This window comes from Lissotriton vulgaris, chromosome 7, assembly GCF_964263255.1.
Source record: "Lissotriton vulgaris chromosome 7, aLisVul1.2, whole genome shotgun sequence".
NCBI classification, from domain to species: domain Eukaryota; kingdom Metazoa; phylum Chordata; class Amphibia; order Caudata; family Salamandridae; genus Lissotriton; species Lissotriton vulgaris.
Window position 1 is genome coordinate 1,501,150,448 of NC_141695.1, and position 26,593 is coordinate 1,501,177,040.

The 26,593-nt window shown below is 48.4% G+C and overlaps 1 protein-coding gene across 16 annotated transcripts in view; it reads right to left on the reverse strand.

Moving 5' to 3' along the window:
- CPNE1 (copine 1) overlaps positions 1-26,593 on the reverse strand; it is a 662,572-nt gene that overhangs the window by 48,600 nt on the left and 587,379 nt on the right. For all 16 annotated transcript variants that reach the window (XM_086932333.1, XM_086932339.1, XM_086932337.1 and 13 more), the window contains one exon: positions 12,320-12,556. In XM_086932333.1, coding sequence (XP_086788459.1) covers positions 12,320-12,556 — 237 coding nt within the window. The remainder of the gene's footprint in view (positions 1-12,319; positions 12,557-26,593) is intronic.

The window sequence follows — 26,593 nt, forward strand, 5'->3', positions numbered from 1 at the left end:
CAGTCGTCGATATAGGGGAAGACTGACACCCCTAATCTGCGCAGATGAGCTGCAACCACCGCCATCTTTTTCGTGAACACCCAAGGGGCGCTGGTAAGGTCAAAGGGGAGCATAGGTAAACTGGATGTGCTCGTGGCCTACCGTGAACCGCAGGTAACGCCGGTGGGCAGGCAAGACGGGGATGTGGAAATACACATCCATAAAGTCCAACGCTACCATCCAGTCTTCTGGGTCTAGGGCAGCTAAGACCTGAGCCAAAGTCAGCCCTTGACTTTTCGCAGGTCCAAGATAGGGCGTAGGCCCCCTTTGCCCTTCTTGGGTACCAGAAAGTAGTGGGTGTAACAACCACACCCTACTTCTGGCCCAGGAACACGCTTGTTGGCCCTCTTGCCCAAGAGGGCTGTAACTTCCTCTTGCAGAAGTTACAAGTGATCCCCCGACATGCGGTGGTACCACTGTGGCATGGCTGGAGGAGTCGCCTCGAAGGGGAGAGAGTAGCCCCTTCGGACGATTTGCAGCACCCACCTGTCCGGTGTGATGGAGCGCCAGTGGAGGAGGTGATGGCGAACCCTGCCCCCCACTGGCGTCGAATGGGCCTGAAAGCTCGGACTAGGAAGGCTTTGAGGCGGATGCTGCGGGGTGAATTTGGACTGGCCTCGCCGCTGTCCCCTGGCACGGCCCCGCGGTTACCACAACCGCCGCCGCGCTGGATGTAAGTCTGCGGCCCGTGGCTGGCAGAACATGAGGGGGGCGCCCCTTCCTTGGCCACGAAAGGAGCGAAAGGCAGAAGTTTGCTGGCGCTGGCCCGACAGGCCCAAGGACTTGGCCATAGCCCTGGAGTCCTTGAAACGCTCAAGCGCACTGTCTGCCTTGTCGCCAAAGAGGCGACTGCAATCAAACGGCATGTCCATGAGGGGAATTCTGGACATCAGACGAAAAGTTGGCAGACCTCAGCCAGGCTTGGCGGCGAACCACCACTGTCGTGAAAATCGCCCTGCCCAGCAAGTCTGTGGTATCCAGCCCACATTGGATAGAATACCGTGCTGCATCCTGCCCTTCCGTAAGCGCTTGAGCGAGTTTGACCCGGGTCTCCTCCGGGCAAGCTGGCAGCACGTCCGCGACAGTGTTCCACAGAGAGTGGGTATAACGGCCCAAAAGACAAGCAGTGTTGACCGACCGCAACCCCAAACTAAGTGAGAACAGCTTCTTACCTTTTGGATTCCCGATCAGGTGGTGCAGTCGGGAATGCGGTTTGGGAGTTAGAGGCCTGGATAACCATGCTCTCGGGGTTGGGGTGGGTGGACAGGAAGCAAGGGTCGCCCGGGGCCGGGCGGTGGCGCCTGGCCACGTTCCGATCTACAGGAGGACCTGTAGCGGGCCTGGACCAAGTGCCCAACAGAACGTCAGTAAGGGCCTCATTAAACAGCAGTAGAGGCTCCGAAGAGCTTGCCTGCGGTTTAAGGACTTCGGTGAGGAGGTTAGTCCTCACGGCCGTGACGGGGAGCTCAAGACCCAAGGCCATGGCCGCCCTCGCCAGCACCAAGCTGGGAGCAGCCCCCTCCTCTGTAGCCACAGTAGGAGGGGAGACAAAGCCAGTGTCGGACGAAGTGTCCAAACCACTGGTCTCCCCTAGATCCACTGTCCAGTCCTGATACAACTGGCACTCTCGTGCCAGAGGGTCCTCAGACCCCTCCCAATCCCCCTCGCCTCCCATCTCCTGATAGTCAGGTGCAAAGGATGGGGCCGGATCATAGAAGAATTGCTCTTCTCTTAGCGTCGAGCGATGCCGGATCCGGACCGGAGACGTTGTCATCCGGGGACAGCGTCGGGGCGACACCCTGGGGGTCTGTGCCGGCGGTGGGGTCGTAAGGTCGACCAGCGGCAACCCGGATCCGGTGGGACCCTGCGACGTCAGGACCGAAGTCGTCGATGGCGCCGAATCACCCGGCCCGCTTGGGCTCCCTGTCGGGGCCGCTGGGCATGAATAAGCCTCAGCGGGACCCGACCGAGGAGAGAGCGACCTCATGGCCATGAGGAAGGCATCGATCTCCTCCGGTGTCGCGTTCAGCCTAGTGGCCGGCGGGTGTGGAGCTGGCAGCGCCCCCTGCGGCTACGGTGGAACCCCCGGCTCGATTGCGTGAGCGTCAGGGGGAGTCAGAAGAGCGATGTCTCGACTTATTGCGCCTCTTACCTGAGGACTTGGAGCCCGACGATTGGTGTGGACTCGCCGAGCTTCGATGACTGTGGCCCCGAGACCGGTCCTTTGACCTCCTCCTCTACCTGGACCGTGAACGGCATGGGGCCGACTGCCGGAGCTCGAGGCGCTTACAGGACCGCTTCCGCCTAGCCTTCGACGTCCAGGCCCGGCAGTTGGGGCACGACTTGTCGTCATGGTCGGCCCCAAGGCAATACTGGCACCGGCGATGGGGGTCGGTAACCGACATCAGTCGGTAGCAATCGGCACAGGGCTTGAACCCGGGCATCCCTACCGGCACCGATAGTCTTATGACTCGAAACAGGATCAAAAAGATCGAAAAAGTTAGTCAAAAAGTGACTAAGGAGTACTGCTTTTTCCGGATATGTGCTTGCTGGCGCGGAAAAAAGAAGAACTAACGTCAGCGTGCGAGGGCGGCGTGTAAGTACTCTGACGACGTCATCCCGGCGCCAATGACGCAGACGACGGACGCGGAGCCGTAGACTAGGCCTACCGACGCGCAGGGCTACTGGTACGCAAAACTTTCCGAATCCAGTCTGACGCCTGGGGATAGTCTAAGGTAAGGAATCTAACACTAACCTGTTTCTTTCAGATCAGATATTGCATGTTCTTGACAGAGATGAACAGATCTATTCATGGCTCTCCCCACTGCTTAAAGAGACCTTGAGCCACCTCTGGATGGAGATGCCATTTGTGATCCGCTAGGCATTGATGGCTGAGTTTGTCTGCTCTGGTGTTCAGAGAGCCCGCCCTCTTTTGAACCACAAGTGATATGCCTTGTTGTTCCAGCTATGTCCAGAGCACAAGGCATCTTGATAAAGGGTCCACAACCCCACCGTGTTTATTGCAATACCACATGGCAGTGATGTGGTCTATAAACATTTGTATCAGCTTCCCTTTACGGAGCGTAGAAAGTACCTAAATGCCAGTCAGATCACTCAGAGTTCTAGCAGGTTGCTGTGGCGTCCAGTTCCACCAGAGACCAGAATCCTCTCATCTCCACCTCTCCAAGATCGCCACTCCATTCCAGGAGTGACGCATCGGTCACTACTGTGCAGATCTATCGCAGTTCCCTCCAACATCTGGACCATATTGGAGAGATTTTCTTGTTGCTGCGTCCACTGGAACTTCAGGTCCCACTGCAGAGCCCGCATATGCCAACGGGCATGTATCACAAGCAGGATGCCATGAGGCCCAGTAGCCTCAGAGTCAGTCTCACCAAAACCCAGGATAGAGGCTGAAATATCGGTAGCATAGCCTTAATATCCTGGACTCGGCGCTCGGGAGGATAAGCCGGAATTTACACTGTGTCCAGAACAGCTCCGAACGAAGCAAGCGTCTTTGAGGAAGTCAGGTATAACTTCGGCATAATGATAGTGAACGCAAGCGAAGGCAGGAGGAGCGCCGTAGTCTGCAGGCGAGAGGTGGAAGGTGGCAGCCTGGGGCGAGCCTGCCTCCTACAGCTTGTTATCAAAATAGAGGAAGACTGGTACCCCTGAGCTTCACAGATGAGCTGCAGCCACCACCATCACCTTGGTGAACACACTAGGGGCGCTGGTAAGACCAAAAGGGAGGATGGCAAACTGAAAATGCTTGTGGCCTACCCTAAACCACAGATTGTGCCAATGGGTAGGCAGGACGTGGATGTGAAAGTAGGTGTCCTGCAAGTCCAATGCTACCATCCAGTCTCCTTGGTCCAGTGCAGACAAATCCTGAGCCAACATGAGCTTTTTGAACTTTTCCTCTTGAAGAAGTAGTAGAGGGCTCGTAGATCTAAAAAAGGACGAATCCCTTTCTCCTTTTAGGGAACCAGAAATTTCCAGGAATAGCAACCACAGCTTTCTTATGGTACCAGAACCCTCTCTGCGGCTCCCTTGGCCAAGAGAGCCATGACTTCTTAGCAGAGAAGGGACAAATGATCCTCCATCAGCCAGTAGTGAGTTGGTGGCATGGAGGGAGGGGTTGTCACGAAGGGGAGGGAGTAGCCCTTTTCGACAATTAGCAAAACCTACCTTTCTGATGTAATGGAGTGCCAGTGGGACAGGCAATGGTAAAACCTGCTGCCAACTGGATGCCCATGGTGGTAAATGGGCAGTTTAGGAGAGTTTGGTGGCCGCAGCTGCCAGGGGTGTGATGGACTGATAAGACTGCTGGCTACCCAACCCATGCAGAAGCTGGGGAAACATGTGCAGGTTGATGGCTGGGAGGTAATTGGTACAGTTGGAAGCCCCTCCCATAGCCACAAAAGGTGGATCGGGGTGAGGGGGTGTGTGAGGCCATCAAAAGGCCAAAGGTCTAAGCTGTAGCCAGGCTGTCCTTGAAGCACTCCAGTGCTGAATCCACCTCGTCTCTGAAGACAAAGTTGCCTTTGAAGGGCTTGTCCGTAGGGGATACCTGGACATACCCCGAAAAGCTTGTCGTCCTCAACCAGGCAGGGCACCTTAGGGCCACTGTGGATAAATCTGCTTTGCCCACTGAGTCGATCCTGTCAAGTCCACAGCAGATAGCGAACTTTGCTGCATCTCTTCCATCGGCAGCAGTCAGAGAGTACAATCGGGGCTGCCTCCAGGACCTGTGGCAGCACTTGCAAAACCATGTCCCAAAAGGCATTTAGTGTGCACAGACCGCAATGCTAGGCTGCAGAAGAAAACGTCTTCTTCCCCAAGGACTCCAACCTCTTGGATTGCCCATCTGTGGAAACGGCAGGGAAGGCGCCATAGGATGTTGATGATTGGGCCGTCAAGCTCTCCGGGGTGGAGTGTTGAGTGAGGAAGTTTGGGTCTTCTGGAGCAGGACAGTGGCGGCAGGCAATCTTCCTATTCACAGGAGCACCTGTGTTGGATTTGGACCAAGTTACCAAAAGGAGTCAGTGAAGGCGTCATTGAGTGGGAGCAGCGGTTTGGATGTGGAGACTCCCAGTGAAGCACCTGTGTCAAGATGTTTGTGTTGACTGCCACCGAGGGCAACTGAGGTCAAGGGCCCCAGCTGCTCTCAGCACCACCACTGAATATGACGCTCCCTCCTATATATCCACGGTAGGGGAGAAAGCAGACCAGTATATGGAGTGGTATCCAGTCCACTGGCTTCACCCAGTTCCTCACATCAGTCCATGTTAGTGTCTTCCTGATATAGCTGCCATTCGCCGGGATCCAGCGACTCTTCCCATTCTTCCTGAGTCGTAACCTAAGGGAATAGGGCTCAGGTTCAGATCTAGGCTACAAGGCTCCAGCCAGCGTCGGGTGATGCCAATCCGGCTCCTTATCATAGTCGAGGATCAGAATGGGGATGGTGCTGCCTGTGGGCAACCGGGGCGTCGGGAACAGCAACGGGGAAGGTCAAATTGGTAAGACTGGCGCCGGTCCAGATCCGGGAATGGATGAAGGGGGTCTGACTGAAGCCGGGGCAGAGCCACCAGTATGGAACCAGAAGGGGGACCGCTCTGACCCTGCAGGGCCTGAACGTGCGCCAGCGGGGTTGTGCCACCCAAAGATGAGGCACATGGCCTCGTAAAATTCCTTCAGATGTGAGGGGTCGATCCGGCTCCCGGAAAATCGAGGGGGCGTGGAAACGGCACAGGCACAACCACTGAGCCCGGCCTTGAATGTTGAAGTCACATCTTGTCGGCCGAGGGAAAGTCAAAGACCTCTTTGATTTCTTCTTCTTAGGCCTAAGCTTATCCGAATGTCCAGAGGATTTGGAGTGGGACGATGACCTTGGACTCTGCAAGCCCTATCGAGACCTTCCTCTTGAATAAGACCTTGAATGACGCGCAGTTGCACGCTGGGCAGCCATGAGCTTGAGGAATCACTCCCGCAAGGCATTCAGATTCTTTGCACTACAATCGGAGTACGACTATGTTGTGCTCCAGACACCACAAGTAGACAAGGTGTGGGTACGTCACAGTCATTGGCCGATTACAGGCTACACAGGGCGTGAATCCTGCTTCTTTAGATGACATCCTACACACCAGGAAGACAAATCTAAAAAATGCCCAATTAAACGTCGAAAAAATCCAGTCATCCAGTCACTGATGGGTAGCTCTTTCCCGATCAGTGCTGGCCGTCACGGAAAGAAAAGAACTGATATAAGCATACCTGGGTGGTAGCTATATAGGTGCCGCGGACGTCACTTCCAGACTGGGTGATGCCGACGGACACAGAGGCAAACAACGCCACCTACAGGCGCCGAGAGTTACTGTTCACAAAACATCTTCCGGATCCAGTCTGACACCTGGGCAATTCATAGGTAAAGAATCTGCGGATAGAAGTCTATCAGGTAGAGTGTCCAGAAAATTATTTACAACAATTTTGGGTACCTACCTTTATGGTAGCCCCAGATCTCAGCATCTTCGAGAGCTGCTGCTTGAGATTTCTGCCTGTAAACCATAAAAATGGCCAGTATCAGCAGGCTGCCTATTCTTTTAGAGAATCGAAGGGCAGCATTGCAGCACGCACTAAAATTAACTGCAGATTTTTCTAAGTGGATCTGCCGACAAAGTGAATGGTGAAAACATGCCAAGATAATTGAATTGGTGAACCTTTTCTAACAATTACCCCTTTATCTCAAATGATCTCTTTACCTGTATACCTGTTTTCATTACCATGACCTTAGTTTTCTTTAAGTCAATATACAGCCATTTTGCCCTTCAGAACCTAAGAAATTTGCAAATCATAACATGCACAGACTCTTCCATCAAGAATAGCAGCACTGCGAAGGGTGAGGGACTCCATCACCCAGCAGCCGGAGAGTAATCCAGAGCATTGGTATGCATCCCAGATCAAAGGCTGATCTTAGGTCATTGAACCCGAGGTAAAGTGGGTATTTTTTAATCGTCACATATTCAATAGATACAAGATGTAGGCAAAATGGCTGCTCTATAGTGCCAATCCCCTTTCTAAAATATGCCAGTCAGTTAGTTAATACCAACCCAACAGATGATTTAAGAGTGCCCACCCAAATATTTCCCAACCTCATCCAAAACGGAGATGGGCCTAAGTTGCAGAGTCAGTACAATGGCCTTTTTTTATGCAGGGGAACCCATTTAGATGTGCCAGGACTGTGGAATACAGTTTGCCTAAGTGCAGCACCGTAGCGCTAGCCACTGAAATCCGAGTCAGCTAAACAAATGTCCAATGGGACCATATCGGAACCAGGGGCTTTATTAGACTTAAGTTGTCTTATGGCTCCCTCTTGCTACCTGAGGGATAAAAAAGGTGCAAACTACAGATGCAACCAACACATGTCATCAGACACACTGGGCTGAATCAAGATCTTATCTAACTTTGTAAAGTGAGCCAATACAGTACTCAATCTTTTGGCCACACTCATTTTACCTCAGCTAAACTACCTTATAAAACTGCTTGGAATCATTTGATTTTGCAGAATCTAATAAAATGTTTCATGCCGTTGCTTGTACATTTGCATTTTTTGCATAAAAAATTTGTTATTTTCTTCTTAAGTCCAGAAATGTGTTCCAGAATCTAATGATGTTCTGCACATTTCAATTCCAGTGAGAGATCTTTCTTGAGGGAGTAACATTCTGCACTGAACCAATCAAACCAAACCTTACTACTTTTCCTTTGCAGAGGGAGTAGTTTTTGTCCAACAATATGCTATTTTCCCTATTACTGTAATAAAGGAGGCAAGTGTTAGCGATTCCATTCCCATCTAGTGGCCTGCTTTCGAATTTAAATTAGATGTTATTGTGCTCATGAGGGCAGAGTGAACACTCAGTTTGATTGAGACCACCTTCCATATCTTACATCAAGGCTTTATTCCAGGACTAAAGGATGGAATGGATTATATATATATATATATATATATATATATATATATATATATATATATATATATATATATATATATAGAAAACCAAAGTGCCTGTGGCATTTAGGTCACACAACAGAACTATATGGTCCAGCATGCATCAAATTCCCATGAAGCACATGCCCAGTGTAAGGCGGGGACATCAATAAAGATCGCTGACAATAATGATGCGAGACTCAGTTGTTCATATGCGGCAGCCCATGAGGAAGGGGTGTTGAAACCCTGAAACGCGTTGGCTTGTAAATATATAAATGAGGATTGCAGCGGGCAGCACCAAAAGCCGTTTGGCGAGTTTCTGTCGTGTGACCTCCTAAATTGTACAGGCACTTTGGTTTTCAATAAAGATTTCACACGGCGGCCTGGCCGTGGGGAGGAGCACCATCACTTCTTGGAGCAGACACAAGTTTCCAGTAAGTGAGGCTGTCGTTTTTTCGTACAAACTAAATCGTGCCAGCACAGAGACTCTGCAGCTAATGATGCCGGCTAAAAGACTCTGAACCTACTAAGGATATAAATAAATTTAGCCTGAATGCATAAAGAACAAAGTAATGAACTTTTAACTCGCAATCAAGAACTATATGTTCCAGCATGCATCAAATTCCCATGAAGCACACGCCCAGTGTAAGGCAGGGACTTCAATAAAGATCGCTGACAATAATGATGCGAGACTCAGTTGTTCATATGCGGCAGCCCATGAGGAAGGGGTGTTGAAACCCTGAAACGCGTTGGCTTGTAAATATATAAATGAGGATTGCAGCGGGCAGCACCAAAAGCCGTTTGCCGAGTTTCTGTCGTGTGACCTCCTAAATGCCACAGGCACTTTGGTTTTCAATAAAGATTTCACGCGGCAGCCTGGCCGTGGGGAGGAGCACCATCACTTCTTGGAGCAGACACAAGTTTCCAGTAAGTGAAGCTGTCGTTTTTTCGTACAAACTAAAACGTGGCAGCACAGAGACTCTGCAGCTAATGATGCCGGCTAAAAGACTCTGAACCTACTAAGGATATAAATAAATTTAGCCTGAATGCATAAAGAACAAAGTAATGAACTTTTAACTCGCAATCAAGAACTATATGTTCCAGCATGCATCAAATTCCCATGAAGCACACGCCCAGTGTAAGGCGGGGACATCAATAAATATTGCTGACAATAATGATGCGAGACTCAGTTGTTCATATGCGGCAGCCCATGAGGAAGGGGTGTTGAAACCCTGAAACGCGTTGGCTTGTAAATATATAAATGAGGATTGCAGTGGGCAGCACCAAAAGCCGTTTGGCGAGTTTTTGTCGTGTGACCTCCTAAATGCCACAGGCACTTTGGATATATATATATATATATATATATATATATATATATAGATATATATATATATATATATATATATATATTCCACCAAAATAAAAAGGCACAACTTTGCACAGCTGGTGCGAGCTGCAAGGACGGGCTTTCCCTGTTTAACAAACGTTCACCACCAAAGTAAACTCGCACTCCACCAGGATTATATTTCTAGCAGGATTATTTTCAACAGCATGTCATTACAACATGCTGTCTATAACCAACGCGTTTCAATCCTTAGATCTTGATCACGGTTACAAACATTTGTCCCTCCTTAGTTTCATCATTATATACCAGGAAGTCATAATCACATTGTAATGATGCATTATGGTACTGGTAGTTACTTAGACTTTTGATAATGTCATCCCCTGAATGTTGTAGGTAGGATGTGCCACTTGTAGATATGTGTAAATATGTAAATTTATTGTTTCTTTGATATGTGTAAGTGTTTTGTACATGCATAAATATCTTTCAAAAAATATCTAAAATTGAAATGTATAACTAGTGTGAAATAAATAAATAACTAGTGACGTTAGTAAAAAACGGACCGACATGTTTCATTCATAGAGGTTTTCATCTAAGCATTTGATAATAGGTTCAGTATTGGCCTTTGTTTTGCTATTTTGTTAGATTGGGCTTAGCCTTACTGTGTAGAAGCCAAAACCCAGTTTTGGTATTTCCTGCGTTAGAAAAACAGGCATTGGAAGTGAAATTCATTAATTTTGATGGTTCTGTTTGGTACACTTTCTGCCTGGTGTTCTGCAGGGCAGGTTGTTTTCGCTTGTTACAACTAAGTACTATTTGTCGTATTTAATATATGTACTGTCTCTGCAGGACTCTGGCCACTCTGTACCTTCCAAAATGAATACAATTGGTTGTGAAAAAATAAACATTTGATGGTTTCAAGCAGATTTGTGCAGCAGGAACAACCTCAAGGGCCCAGAACTGGAATTGGCACCACTTAGCAGGTCAGAACTCCCAGTGATGGAGTTCAGGAATGCTGCAGGTGAAGTCTTTGATAGCCCTGAGACTTCTTAACTGGAGGCAAGCATGCACAAGCCATTGGAGAAACTTCACAAGCAGAAGACCAGCCGTTTTCTTCTTTAAAGTAGAAGCAGCAACTGCAGCCCAACACAGCAAATCAACACACAGCAAAGGGGCAGTACTCCTCCTGATAGCTCTTTAGTTCTTCTCCTTGGGAGAGTTACCTCTTGATCCAGAAGTGTTATAAAAGTCTGGGGTTTTAGGTCCAATACTTATACCCCTCTTGGCCTTTGAAGTAGGCATTCTTCAAAGGGTTGTATTAGTAGGCACAAGGTTTTGTCTGGTCTTTGCTTCAATCACACTTCGGGGGGGGATGGGGGGAGACAGCATTGTGAGAAGCCAGGCACAATCCTATACAGGTGAAAACTTCTCCCACAACTGTAGCTCAGGAAGACCCGTCAGGGCACACCAACTTCCTGTTTGTGAATGTCTAGAGTGAATGCACAAATACGCCCCTGTTAGTCTAAACCAAACGTTGTTTCCACAGGCAGGCAGAGGCACAGGATGGGTAAACGAGAAAATGCCCACTTTGTAAAAGTGGCATTTAAAACTCACATTTTAAAAACCATCTTTACTAAGTTTTTTTAATTCTGAACGCACGGAGCCCAGACTCCAAATCTCTAGCTGTTCCCAGTTCAAAGCTACACTTGTAAAATATAAACAAGGCAGCTCCAATGATAGCCTATGAGAGAGCTAGCCCTTGCAATAGTGAAAAAAGAAATTGGCAGTATTTCACTATCAGGACATGTCAAACACACCAGTACATGTCCTACCTTTCACATACACCCCACCCTGATCATGGGGGTACCTTAGGCATGCCTTACATGTAGCAAAAGGGAAGATTAGGGCCTGGCAAGGGGGTGCACTTGCCAGGTCAATATGGCATTGTCAAACTGCACTCATAGACACTGCAATCTCAGGCCTGGGACAGGTTTACAGGGCTACTCATGTGGGTGGCTCAATCGGTGCTGCAGGTCTACTAGTAGCATTTGGTTTACAGGCCCTGGGCGCACACAGTGCACTATACTAAGGACATACCAGTAAATAAAGTATGGCAATTGTGAAAAACCAATCAGAATTACAATGTACACATGCAGCACTTGCAATTTAGCACTGATTATCAGTAGTAAAGAGCCAAGAGTACATAACCCAGCAAAAACGAAGCCCAGCATAACATCACAAACACAAGAGGAAGAGGCAAAAAGATGGCGGAAACCACGACAGGTCTAACTTTCAGGCGTCCCTTGCTTCTACTGCTTCCCAAAACGTGATGAAGAAAATACATGAAAAGAAGGTGTTTCAGGTGAGTTAACATAGTTAAGAGTGGTGAGCCAGATACCATCATGAAATCTCACTGGCTTCAGAAGTACGCCTATAAATTTGCCAGTCAATAGGACTATAATGAAATCTGATGGTATCGTCAACAATAATCCTCAGTGTAGAGTTCAGAGTATTATTTTTCTTTATGAAGTCGGTATGCGCACTGCACCTACCATATTATAGTGGATGGAGCCACTGTTTCTAGTTCAAAGCAATACCCAGAGTGAGAATCTCATTATCAAAAGTGTGCTCAAAAATCCCAAATTCAATGTTCAACATCATTCCAAGCATTTTAATATGTGAAATAAAACAGCACCTCCTGCTCAACCTAGTATCCTCGTTATTTCCCATATTTGTTTGATGTAATTACTGAATGCTACAAAACAGCTTCAGAATACTAGTGAAAACAAGTACCACAAGGGATATGAGAAGGTAATAGGAAAATGAATAGAAACTGAAAAGTATACAGCAGATAATGATAATAGAAGTTAAAGTAGTGTATGTGCTACATCATTACTTGCCACATTGTGGTCAGCTTTACTTCAGACACGAGGATTCAAAAAAGATACATTTCAACTTACATTTTTGAACTGCCTGAAAGGTACAAACTGCACTATGTCTCGTACAGCCGCTTCTCCTGTTGCAGACTTCAAAACTCCATTATCAGCATCCAGGAATTCCATGGCTTTGAAATCAGCATTTCCGACACCAATGATAATAATAGACATGGGCAGCTTGGATGCATTAACGATGGCCTGCCTAGTAAGGTCCAAATCCGTGATCTCACCATCCGTCAGAATTAGCAGCACAAAATATTGCTGAAAAGGAAGTAATAATATATTACGTCGTCTTTTTCCATGTTATATCCAAGATCTGTGTGATGCTTCGCAGACATTTAGCTACTACATTTCCTTTACCATTTGACCCATTTTCATCTCTCTAAATATTCAGGTGCAGGATTCAATGTTCAATAAAGTCAGCCATGTCACTCTGACATGTACAAGATTATCCACTCCTGAAAGCTATATGAACTATACAGAATCCTACTAAGATATGATCTCGTTGCTTGACCCGGAGATCATCAGATTTCTTTTTCCCAGTTCCCATGATATCCGAACACCGAGAATGTGCAGAGGAATTGCAAGAAAATGTTATATAGATTAGCACTGGTTTAGTATTGCCCCGGAACATATGACCCATCCACATTTCTCTGCCTGCTGCTCTGAGCCCCAACCTTTTTACATCTGCTGGTCTTGGTTCAAGTTGATACTACCTTCCTTCCCCATAGAATATATATGGAATACATAGCCCTTGTCATATATTACAAGGATATTGCAAGTCACTGAGAACTTCCGTGATCATATAGAGTAACAAGGCAGAAGGCAGAGTTCCTTAATAATGTAATGGAACTCTGGTGATTGAAGGGACTTGCTCAACTCACTTTGCGAGGAATTCAGAAACACAAATGGGTCATAACAAATCGCATCTCTAGTCGACTGTGTTAAAAGCAGCAGAAAACACTACCAAATTGGTTGTGTAAAGGCGCACAGCTTCATAAAAATAAAAAATAAGAGGATGGGTTTAGAAAAAGTCAATGGTAAGAGATAACTGGGAAATCTGGTCTAAATCTTACCTATTTCAGAAATCCTAAAATCGATATTTGTGACTGTATCCATATTCTAGCTCAATAGTTCATTTTTTAAAATAATCAATTCAAGAGTATTGTAATTTGTTATAAATGTACAGATTGTATTCACTTTGTATAGCTTCACAGTTGCCTGAACAAACTTTAAGTATACTAACATTAATTCTGTTGCACGGCTCTCCCAAAAGATGCTGTACACCTAACTAACCATCTGACACCTTGAATTCCACTTAAAAAGTATTATTGCTCTTAAGATGACGAGACCCAGTACTGATGACCAAAATCTAATTTGAAAGACTAACCATCCCTAAACAACCCCGTTACACAGTGGTTGTGAAAATAAGATTTGTACCCACAATACAAAACAAAACTACTTTTCCAATTGTCACTTAAATCTTCCTTTCTTTTTGAGCCCGCAGGTGAGGCCTGCCGTATTTTTCCGTGTCTCATTTTTACAATTTCCAAGAGTCTTCCCATGAATCAATGAGATGTCATGACGTAGCCAAGAGTTATAGAGGAGATAGACTCAATGTTCAGAAGTAGTAGTAAATCATAAGATCCACTGAAGAAACGAAAACAAACTCATTTTCAAGCGAAATTTACCAAATTTACTTGAGATCTCAGTCTACGTTATGTTATCTCTATATATGGAAACATTCTAGCCAAGTACAATATATTTAACGATGAACTATACAGTTAAAATTATATTTGCCTAAAGTGCTATCCTTTTCGGAACCATTTGTGCACTAATATTTCACATTTTAGTTTGGTATATTTTTATTAAATACAGTAATCAACAGCCGAATCTCCAACCATCTCAACGTGGTCGCATCAACTTGCATCCACACCCTCAAACTGCTAATGAAAGTTCTGAAATTACTCCCACTTGACACCTGCAGATCCGTCACTCAGGTCCTCGTCAACAGCTGGCTCAACTATGGCAACAGTCACCTCCATCTCAGGTGACAGGATACCCTCACAGGAGATATGCATGCTCTACAAATCTGACTAAAATAACTTTATACATAGTAATACATTTTATTTCGCATGATCTTTCTTGAAAACCCATGCTGCCATGAATCTGGTGTTCTTTGAACTAAAGATATGTGAGTCCTTACTTTATGATGTTCATTAGTTTATGTATTTCCTAGCTATAGCTTACAGGTTACTTTCAAACACTTCACAGCTTCAAAACTAGTTCATATTTTCTCATCCTAAGACAGCTGTTCTGAAATGTTATAATCAATAAGAGTAGAGTGTTGTGTTATAAGACTGAGGTTCAACTACTCATTCTCACAAGATTAAAGCCAATAACATTGCTTAGTGGGTTTCACAAACAGGGGTGCATCTCGGAGTATATTCACCTCTTGTCAACCAAGCTCTCCAACAGGAATGTACCTTATTGCATGAAGCTTCTCACTAGAAGCAACGCTGAAAGGCTACCAACAAAATTGCAGTGAAATACCAATACCTGCGGTGAGGGGGGTTTGTTCTAGTTCCAAAAACAGTTCTGCTAAAGCAGACAGCTTAATTATACAGTAGTGACATCACTGGACCAGATGGTCGCCAGAGTAGCATATGCAGTGGTGTAATGTAAAATGACGAGCCCCACCCCCTCGCAGAACGTGTGGAGGAGCCACTGCATCTCCCATGTCTTACAAGTGTTCAATGGTCTTTGGCAGAATAAGGGGGCTGCAGGTGCCCGTGCCGCTGAGCATGAGCATGAGCTCTTTTTGCAGCTTCAACTAGAATCTTTGAACAATGCAACCCTCATTAAAAACCAAAGCAATACATTAGTGGGCAACAACCAAGCAGCCTACCTGGTCAAAGTCAATCTGCCACCTTCCACTGAATATAGCTTATTCAAAATTGATAATTGCATTTTAGAAAATGTTAGAAAGTAATTATTTCTCTACACAGAACCTGGGGTTACAAAATTGTCACTAAGGGCAGCATCAACCAACATAAGTTCTACTGGCATGCATCAAGCAATTTACTGTCTGCAAAAGGGGCGATTCTGCGAATAGGCCCGTTTGCAAATTGAAAGGAAAATGCGACTTACCAGTATGCATCTGTTCTTGGCATGTAGGACTGCAAAACCACACACTATTGCATTAGATCACCATCTGGTGGTGGGCCCGGATGATTACACTTTGTTGTTGTCTTTGAAGAGTCTATGTCTGTTGGATGACTCCTCCCTTAGATCGTAGTGCGCATGGGCATCAACTCCACCTTCAGATTGTTTTCGCCATTGGGCAAATGATGGAGTTGTAGGAGTACAGATAAAGATGACCATGTGTTGTGTATCTAAATAAGATAGTACTGGAACAGACAGGTAGCCGGGGAGGTGGGTGGGCGTGTGTGGTTCTGCAGCCCTACATGCCAAGAACAGATGCATACTGGTAATTCGCATTTTCGTTCGAGGCATATGGGCTGCAGACCACACACTATTGCATAGATTCCACAGCAGTTTCTCCCTTAGCGGTGACCACCCGCATCTGTTGCAGTAGTTTGAAATATGTTTGAGTACAGCCTGGCCCACACTTGCTTGTTGTTTTGCCTGCACATCTACACAGTAGTGTTTTGTAAATGTGTGCGGAGTAGACCATGTAGCTGCTCTACAGATGTATATTTCCTAGGAATGCCATAGATGCCCCTAATTTACGTGTAGAATGAGCCCTAGGGGGAATGTGGAGAAGTGTGGCTCACTGGTTAGAGCAGGCAGACCCTGAAGCAGAGGTCAGACCCGGGACCAGGGTTCAATTCCCGACGCGGCAGGGTCTTGAGCTCAAATGTCCATGGACTCGATAATTCTCGCTTCGGTGCCTGACCTAATCATGGGTTCACACTCTGCAACTCTGGGCATTAAGCTTGCTTAATCTCCACAACGGCCCCCCGCGGCGGGATGCCTGGCTTTCACCTTGGGGATGCCCTGTAGGGGCTATCTCACAGGGAAAAGCCAGGACGGGTTCCCAAGGCAAGCGCGGAGATACCCCTTCGGGGGTCGATTCAGGCGCTATATAAGAAACATAATAATAATAATAATAATAATAATAATAATAATAATAATAATAATAATAATAATGGATAGAGCGAGTTTTGCTTTTTGGTAACAAATTTTGAATGCACTTAACAATTAATCTTGCAAGGCCTGCTTTTGAAATAGGATTGCCTTTATGTGGAGGAGAAAAGGACACAAATAGTTGTTTAGTTTTACGAAATGGTTTTGTCCTATCAATTTAGAAGAGAAGGGCTCTTTTTACATCTAATGTATGTAGAGCTCTTTCTGCAACTGTTTGTGGTTGGGGAAAAATACTGGTATCTCAATAGATTGGTTGAGGTGGAAAGGTGAAATGACCTTTGGCAGAAACTTTGGATTTGTTTTAAGAACCACTTTATTGTGATGAAGTTGTATAAATGGTTCTTGCATTGTTAATGCCTGGATCTCATTTACTCTTCTAAGTGAGGTAACAGCTACTAAAAAAGCAACTTTCCATGTAAGGAACTGTAACTCACACTTATGTAAGGGTTCGAAAGGAGGACCCATAAGTCTTGTGAGAACAATATTTAAATTCCATACTGGAGAGGGTGGTATTCTGGGAGGAATTATTCTTTTGAGTCCTTCCATTAACGCTTTGATTGCAGGTACTCTAAACAATGACAAATGTTGTCTGTTTTGAAGATATGCTGCTATAGCAGCAAGATGTAACCTGATTGAGGAGTACGCTAAGTTAGATCTTTGCAGATGTAACAGGTAGCATAGGATGTTTTGTATGGAAACATCTAAGGGGTTGATGTTATTTGTGCAATATATAACAAACCTTTTCCACTTAGCTGCATAACATGCTCTAGTGGTAGGTCGTCTTGCTTCTTTTATGACATTCATGCAATCAGGTGGTAAATTTAGGTATCCAAATTCTAAGACCTCAGGAGCCAAATCGCTAGATTGAGCTGCATTGTGTTTGGATGCATAATCTCTCCATGGTTCTGCGTCAGTAGATGTGGGGAGAGTTTTAATTTGTGATGTGGTACTACTGAGAGCTCTAGTAGCGTGGTGTACCAGGGTTGTCTAGCCCACGTTGGTGCTATGAGAATCAATATGAGATAATGTTGCTGTAGTTTGCGTACCACTAATGGAATTAGTGGGAGAGGTGGAAAAGCGTAGGCAAATTTGTTTGACCAGTTCATCCATACCGCATTGCCTTTGGATAATGGGCGTGGGTATCTGGCGGCGAAGCTTGGGCATTTGGAGTTGTGGTGTGTAGCAAACAGATCTATCTCAGGTTGACCCCACTTTTAGTATTAAATATCTTTTATTGGGCATGTCAACACAATACGGGCACAAAACATTTGTAAGCTAGCTCCAAGCAATTTTGTTGAATGTTAGGGTTCAGATATAGCAGAAGGGCATACAATATGGCGCTGTATTCGCAAGATCATGGTTATACACAGCAAGCCGCCTACAACCCAACAAGGGCCGGCCGCGTTTTAAACAGTGCAGTGCTATTTCGTGATCACCGTTACCCCATCTGCTGACCCGCACTTTCCTTTGCCCGCGCGGTCCCTGACCCGTTCAAGGTGCGATGAATTTCTGTTGACTGACCCAGGTTTTGCACAACAGAACTCCCCCCTCCCCCCTTTCCAACAAACCTAACCCCCACTGCCCAACACCCCAATCCCCACCTAGCCCCAACCCCCTCCGTCCCGGCCCCTCTTTCCCTCCCCATTCCTTCCCCGTGTGGTCCATGGTCTCATTCTTCCTTGTGCCACCTCCGCTCCCACCAACCTAACAGGCAGGTCTATTGCCCTTCCCCTCCTGATCAATCTCCGTTAGCCTCAGCAATCTAAGATACCCTGGGCAGGTCACCTCCACAAACTCCGAGGACAGGAGGGCTAGAAATGGCTGCCACAGCTCAGCATACTTGGCCCCCTCTCCTGCTCTGTACAAGGAAATCCTCTCCATGCCCAGGACCATCCACAGGCGGTGGAGCCAACCCTGATACGTAGGAATTTGCGCAGAGCGCCAGTGTGCCAGAATGTTTTGTAGCGCCGAGCCCAGCGCGATGGCCATCAAGCGTCTCCTTCGTGATTTTAAAGGATAGGTCAATGTGTTGGGAAGCCCCAAAATTACATATGAAGGGAAGCGTGGGCTTCCTTCCATTCCATATAAATTGTGAGAGCTCCGACTGCATCAATTTAATCCAGCCTCTAGGTGGAGTAAGGGGTAGTGCGAAAGATGTAAAATATCCGAGGGAGAATTGTCATCTTAATCGCTGCCACCCTGCCGAGCCACGACAGCGGATAATATTTCCACTGTCCCAACTCCTGTCTGACCTTCTGTCTTAAGTGGGAGTAATTGACCTCCACAGTGGTCTGTAGCGAGGGGGCCAGTTGTATACTGAGATATGGGACCGCATCCTCCGCCCATTGCAGGGGAAACCTATCCCGTAACTCAGCGCTCGTGCTCGGGTTTAGGGACAAATCTAGCGCTACCGACTTTGTCATGTTAACCTTAAAGCCTGATACACTGCCAAACCTGGAAAGAACGTCCATGCAGGCGGGAAGCGAGCTCCGGGGGTCGGCAAGGGACAACAGGACATCATCTGCGTATAGGCTTATGGTATGGACATCGCCCCCAAACCTAATCCGCTTTATCTCTGGGTCCGTGCGGATTAACTGTGCCAGTGGCTCCATAGAAAGGGCAAATAATAGAGGAAATAGCGGGCATCCCTGCCTGGTGCCTCTCTCGATCTCGAACCGCGGAGAGGAGGAACCATTAACCCGGACTGTAGCAGAAGGGAACTTATAGCAGTTCATTACCCTGGTTCGAAACGTGGGTCCCATGCCTGCCTTCACCAACACCCTCTCCAGATAGGGCCAGTGCACTCTATCAAATGCCTTCTCGGCGTCGATGGCCAGCATCATGTATTCGCCCTGTGTACGGGAGGCTTTCTCTATAAGGTGAAGGGCCCGTTTAGTATTATCGGAGGTCTGACGCTCCGGAATGAAGCCGGACTGATCCGGGTCAATTAGTCCACCCATGCACGGGCCCAGTCTAGAGGCGAGGATCCCTGTATAGAGCTTGAGATCGACATTTAAAAGGGAAATGGGCCTATATGCCCCACAGTCTGTGTGATCCTTGCCCGGTTTAGGTATAACCGCAATGGAGGCATCAAGTAAATCCCTGGTAACCGCACCCTCCACTGAGAACGAGGTAAAGAGTCTGGCAAGCAGCGGAGCCAGCTGGGCACAGAAGGTTTTATAGAAGCATGCTGGAAATCCGTCCGGACCAGGTGCTTTGCCGAGCTTGAGTCGGGAAATAGCCGAAATAACCTCTTCCGGGCGGATGTCCTTCTCTAGGCTATCAGCTTGCTCTTGTGTTAGAACCGGTAACAGGATCGCCTCCAGGAAGGCGGTTTCTGCCTCCGGGTCAGGAGGGACAGCCTCATAGAGAGCGGCATAGAAGTCTCTGAAGGCCCCTGCTATTGCCCGGTCTCCAGTGACGCGTGCCCCATCCTTCCCCTTCAGTTCCTTAACCTCCCGTTTCTGGGTGATTGTGCGTAACTTGTGCGCCAAGAGACGCCCGCATCTATCTCCCCCAGTGTAATATGCGTGTTTCAGTCTTAAAGCTGCATACTCCGCCCCTGTCGAGATCTAACGCCGCCAGCTGCTGACGGGCCATCTTCAGTTGGCGCCATATTCTCGGGGCACCTGTCCTCCTATGCATTTGCTCCAATTCCCTGGTCTTTTGGGTAAGCTCATCCCTCTTGAGTAGCCAGCGCGGTGTCCTCATTACTACTGTGGGACAAGTAGTCCTTTATTGCTCCCTGAATTCTGGAGAGTGCCTCTTTCTTGTATAGTAATGATTCCCGAAGTCCGCATACCCTGCCGGCGCGCTGCGCCACCGGCCCAGCAACAGTGACCGAGACCGGGGCGTGATCTGAAAGCGACGTCGTGCCAATCTCGGCATCGGTGATAAGTGACTGAGCCGCAGTAGAGACAAGCAGGTAATCTAGTCGCGCATGTTTTATGTGCAGCTGAAAAGTGCGTGTAGTCTCTCACCAGGGTGAAGCTCGCGCCATGCATCCACTAAGCCCAGTTCCCTCAGTCGGGCCAGGCCTGCTGCCGACAAGGCACCCACTTGGCTTGTGCGTTGACAGGACCGGTCCAGTGAGTTGTCAAGGACTAGGTTCAGATCCCCTCCCAACAGAAGGTGGCGGTCCGTTGAGGCTGTAGCGTCGGTGAGCGCTGTGTGCAGAAGCTTTTCTTGGCCATCATTAGGCCCATAGATCGAGCCAATCGTGTAGATCAGGTTCCCTATTGCGAACCTGTAGACCAGTAATCTGCCCTTGATTTCAGCAATTTTACCCAGTACTTTGCCCCTGAATTTGCGTGCTACCAATATTGCCTTTTTATCTGGGCCTGAAGAGAAAAGCTGAAGTGGGAACTTGCTAGATTGGAGACGATGGCAGTCCTCAGCTAAGAGGTGTGTCTCCTGCAAGAGGCAGATATCCGCCTGGGATTGCTCTAGGAGTAGTAGGACCGCTTTGCGTTTTACTGTATTGTTCAGCCCTCTCACATTCAAAGTGAGAACCACCACGTCAGTTCGAGTCATCTACGGGGGTAAGACAGATTTGTAGCCATGCAATCATGCCCCGACCGACCCGCCCGGAGGGTCCTAAAACCTCCTCCATCGTCCACCAGCCTGTCTTTTGGAAAGCAAGCAGACCACACCACCTTCCGACCATGGACCACAATCCCACCCCCACTCCCCTCAGCCATCCTGCGCCCTCCCCTACAACCCAACTCAGAGACCCCCCCACTCCCAACTGGGCAACAAAGCAATACAATCCCTCCCCCCCTTCCTTGACCAAACGCCCCTCCAACCTCCCTTTTCCCAAACTTGAAGGATACAAAGAATAGTCCCGTCCATCATCCACAGTCGTAGATGAAGAATTAGGGTCACTATCGGGGGAATGTGTCGGAGTCCACTGCCTCCGCCCCCGCCGCGATTGGCCCCAGCCCCTTCTTTCTCATCAAAGCCTTAGCGCCGCCACTTCGGTGGTCATCCACTGTCGATCTTCGCCAGCCCCAGCGCTACAGTTTCTACGGCCGCCTGCCGACCCTCCTCGATCTCCGTCGCGGCCGGGCGCCTCGGTTTGCGCCGTCGCTGTTGCTGTTTCCACTGTCCAGGGGCGTCCGTGCCGGCTGCACTCCCTCCGGGGGGGTCGTCGTCTTCCGTCGGCTCATCAAGACCCAGCAAACTGCATGCGTCCCTGAGAGATCGCAACTGGTGAACGTTGTTGTCCAGCCTGAACACCAGGCGAAAGGGATGACCCCAGCTATAGTAAATGCTGCGCTTTCGCAGTTCTGCCGTGATCGGCCTGAAGGTCCGTCGCTTCTCCAGGGTGATGGCAGCGAGGTCCTGATACAGAGTCGGCAAGTGGGTTCCAAAGGAGATTATTCCCATCTGGCGCGCTTTGCTAAGGAGCTCTTCTTTCGTTCGGAAGTCCTACACGCAAACCAGAATGTCGGCCGGGTGGGCTGCGTTAGCTCTAGGTGGGCCCGTCCGGTGGGCCCTGTCCAGCCGAAGAGTGGAGTCCACAGGCCGGCCCAAAATATGGTTAAAGAGGCCCTGGGTAAAGTGGAAGAGGTCGTCCGTGTCGGGCGACTGCTTCACTTCCCGAATACTGATGTTATGCGGCCGGAAGCGGTTCTCCAAATCCTCGGCATGAGATTGGAGGTCCACCTGTTGGTCATGTATGCGGACGATCTCCTGCCGCAGCGCCTCTATCTCCACATCCCGCCCATCACTTTTGGTCTCCAGATCCGCCACGCTATGGCGTCGGTGTCGCGGCGGTCTTCCCGTATTTCCTCCTGCAGCTCTCTCTTCAAAGCGTGGATGTCTTCTCGCAGGCCAGTGAAGAGGGATTCCAGATAGGATCTGGTGACGGGCTCCTCGAGGTCCGCCTTTCCCAAGGGCGGAGAGTCTGTGGCCTTCTTTTCCGCGCCAACCCGGTGGCCGGACGTGGCGGTGTCTGTCCGCTTCCCCATCGCACTGGGAGTGAATAGCTCTTTGATGGTCCGGTCTTTCTGGACTCTCCCCGAGGACATGTCCTTCCGGGCCCCTCCGGCCCGGACACCACCAATACTGCTTGACAATGTGGGCTCTGACAACGAGCGTGCAGGGGGCTGTCAATTATTCGAGGGGTCCCACCGAGGCCCCTCGATGGAACCCCCGGGTCCCCCCCCCCCCCCAGTGGCGATAGGACGCCTCTTTGCCTCTGTCCGCTCCTCTGGGCCCCCGTTGCTGGTCCGGGGCAATCGTCACCGGCGTACAACTGCTCCTATCCTGGCACGGGCCTCTAGCTGCCCACTGAGCGCAACACCTCCGCTCTCTGCTCGTAGCGTTGGGGCCAAGTAGGAGCCCCCAGGCGACTCAAGGGGCAGTCCGCGCTCGCCAGGATGAACCAGCGCACTGCTGAAAATGGCGGACGCCCGCCCAAAGGTGCCACAGACCGCGCCGATCCCGCCAGTGCGAGCCGGGTGTCCCCGCTCAAGTCCTCTGCAACTCCCACTGCGTTGCTGCACCTGGCACGCAGATTATCCCAGCCTCCGCCTGCAAGTGTTCCTCTCACGCTGCACCTCACCTCAGTTTGGGGGACCTGGGGTCCGTGCTCCGACCTCCGTGCTCTGCAGGCGGGCTCACCGCACCCGGCCGCCCGTACGTCTGCCGCCGGACGTCCCCCCCTCGGCCCCAGCCACAGCGGCCGTCCGCTCGTGGGTCCGCAGCAGCCCCTGGACAGTACTGCCCCAGAGGCCTCGCGCTGTTAATGCGCGGGCCGGACCCACTGTATCTGCCGGGCTTCTCGTAGTCTGTTGCCGCCCGAGGCACCTCTCAGCCGGACGTCCCCGTCGGGGCTCTAGGCCACGCCCCGCGGCTCCGCTCCGCTAGGCCAAGCCCGGCCTCGCTCACGGTGACTACTCTCTCGGATCCGGGTGTCCCCCACGTCGCACCGCTCGTTCCACCGCACTCCAACCCCTCCTGGCGGCAAGCGCTCTCTGCCGGGGCCCACCAACGGGGGATTGAAGAGTTACAAGGTGCTATGAAGACAGCCGGCGGCGGGAGCTCCTGGAGACACGTCCACTCACACCGCCATCTTGGCCACGCCCCCTTGACCCCACTTTTGAAAAAATGGCTGAAGAACTTGATGATGAAGTTCCCATTCATGTATCTGTTGTCTCTGATGACTTAACAGATCTGCAACTTTATTGTGAACTCCTGGTAGATGTTCTGCTAACAGAAAAATGTTCTGAGGAATGGCCCACCCCCAAATGCTCTGCGCCAGCCGGGAGAGCTGTAGGGAGTGTTTTCCTCCTTGTTTTTGAATATAGTACATTGCTGTCATATTGTCCGTCCGGACTAGTACAGCTTTGTTCGATAGGTAGTGCTGAAACTATTTTAGCGCTAGAAAAATTGCTAGTAACTCCAGATGATTTATGTGGAGTAGTTTGTTGCAGTGTCCATGTACCCTGTACTGTTTGTCTTTGTAAATGCGCTCCCCATCCTGTGAGATGCGTCTGTGGTTAGTATTATTTGTGGAACAGGTTCTATAAACGGCCGGCCCTTGGAAAGGTTTTTGGTGTTCCACCATTGCAGAGAGTGATATGTGCGGTCGTCTACCACCACCAGATCTGTTATTTGTTGCTGAGCCTGATTCCACTGACTTGCCAAGCACTCTTGTATGGGGCGCATTTGTAGTCTTGCGTGTGGTACTATGAAAATGCAAGATGCCATCATTCCTATTAGTTGCATGAACACTCGAGCTGGTAATGAGTGTTGTGGCTGGAATCTTTAGATAAGATCCTGCATACTTTGTATTCTTGTTGGGTTGGGGTACGCTATTGCGTTGGAGGTATCTATTGTGGCACCTAGATACTGCTGAGACAGGGTCGGTTTGAGATGTGACTTCTTTTTACTGTGAATCCCAATTTGTGTAGCAGACAGAATGTTTGATGTGTGTGCTGTACACATTGGTTGTATGGCTTGGATTTTATTAACCAGTCATCCAGATATGGGAAGACATGAATGGTGTCCCTTCTTATGTGTGCTGCTACTACTGCTAGACACATTGTGAACAGTTGAGGTGCTTTAGTTACTCTGAAAGGAAGTACCTTTAATTGGTAGTGTTGACCTTCTAGTATGAACCGTAGGTACTTACTGTGCGATTGATGGATGGGAATGTGGAAGTAGGCGCCCTTGAGATCTAATGTGGCAAGGAAATCGCCTTTCTTTAGCAACGGTAGAACCTGTTGTAGTGTGACCATAGGAAAGTGGTCTGATTGTATGTACAGGTTTAGGGGCCTTAGATCTAGAATAGGTCTGAGGGACCCGTCCTTTTTGGGTATGAGAAAGTATAGAGAATAAACTCCTGTGTTTTGATGTTGTTTTGGGACTGCTTCTATTGCATTCTTTTGCAGTAGAGATGCCACCTCTTGCCTTAGTAGTATGAGGTGTTCTTGTGACATGGGATGCTGCCTTGGTGGTACTGTTGGAGGAGTGGAAGTGAGCTCCAGGCAATAACCTGACTAAATTATTTGTCTTACCCACCTGTCTGTGGTGATGGAGTTCCAGACAGGTAGGAACTGTTGTAATCTCCCCCCGACAGGAGTGGAATGGTCTGGGGGGATGGAAGGGAATTCACTGTTTGGGAGTAGAGGCGTTGCGATTGTTGTTGCCTCTACCTCTGCCCTTATTATTGTTTCCTCTATACCCTCCTCTATAATATTCCTTACTGGGCGAGGTTTGGTTGGGCGCTTTGTAAGAAGGAGGTATTGTCAGTTTGGAAACCCTTAGAGACGCCCCTATATGAGGAGTGACAAAAGGAAGGTCTATGGGCTTGCGTTTGTAAAGCTCCCATGGATTTTGCAGTATCTATCTTTTTTCATCTTTTCTAGTGCACTATCGACTGTTGGACCGAAAAGGTGTTGCTGGTCAAATGGCTGGTTTAAGATACTGGCTTGTACTTCTGGTTTGAACCCAGAGATGCGTAGCCGTGCAGGTCTACGCAACAGTACCCCTGTATTTATTGCTCTAGAGGCTGTGTCTGCAGTGTCTAGTATGGAGGTATTTGTAATAACCTTGCCTTCTTGTATTAGGTCAGAAGCCCTGGTCTTATATTGTTCTGCCAAGTGTTGCATGAGTGACTAACTCATCATAATGGGCTCTATCATATCTTGCTAACATAGCTTGAGTGTTAGCAATCCTCCAGACATTGGCTGCTCGTAAGATGGTGCGTTTTCCTGAAGCATCTAAAAGCTTAGACTCTTTGTCAGGGGATTGAGCATCCCCTGTTGTCTGCGAGTTAGCTCTTTCTCGCAATTGACACTACAGTGAGTCCAATGGCAACTGTCCTTTAATGTATGCTGGATCAGTTGGAGCCGCTTTGTACTTTTTGTTTCCAGTCTGGGGTTAATTACCCTGGCTCCGACTGGGTCTTTAAATATTTTGGGTCCATTTCTCACCACTCCACTAAGAATTGGAAGTGTGGTTGTGATCTTATGTGACAACAATAGTGTGTCCATTAGGAAGTCTTCTTCCACTGGATCTGTGTGCCAGTCTACTCCATGGAAAGTGGCTGCTCTATGAATGAGCTGCGTAAACCCAATAGTGTCATCTGGGGGACATGGCATAGATGTGTATGTATTGTCTTGTGGCAGATCTGGTGCATTATAATCTTCCCATGGGTCACCTGATGGCCCAGGAATATCATCTGGGTCATTAATGTCGTCTATGTGATGTTCACTCTCTACCTCCTGCCTCATCTTGTGGTATAAGACTATGTGTACTAGATGGTGAATGTACAGGAGAAATATCTATTGGTATTTCTACTTCTGGTGAAGGAATCTTTATGGGGAAGTTTAAGCATGCTTTTTTAGAGGATGGTTTAGGATAGTCCAATTTCTTCTTTTCAGGCACTGTAGTGGTATGTCCAGTCTTTGGATTAATATGAAGAGTCTTTTGCTTTGGGTCCAGTTGGAAAAGCTCTTCTACTGGAAAATACTTTTTCGGCTCCTATTTATCTGGTTTGGGGCCAAAATGCTTAGTTTTTACAGTGTCTATTGTCTTTGGAGCAGGTTTTGGTTTCGGTTCCGAAGACTTGTTATCTTGTTTTTTTCTTAGGATCCGTGCTCTTTGGATCCGAAATTT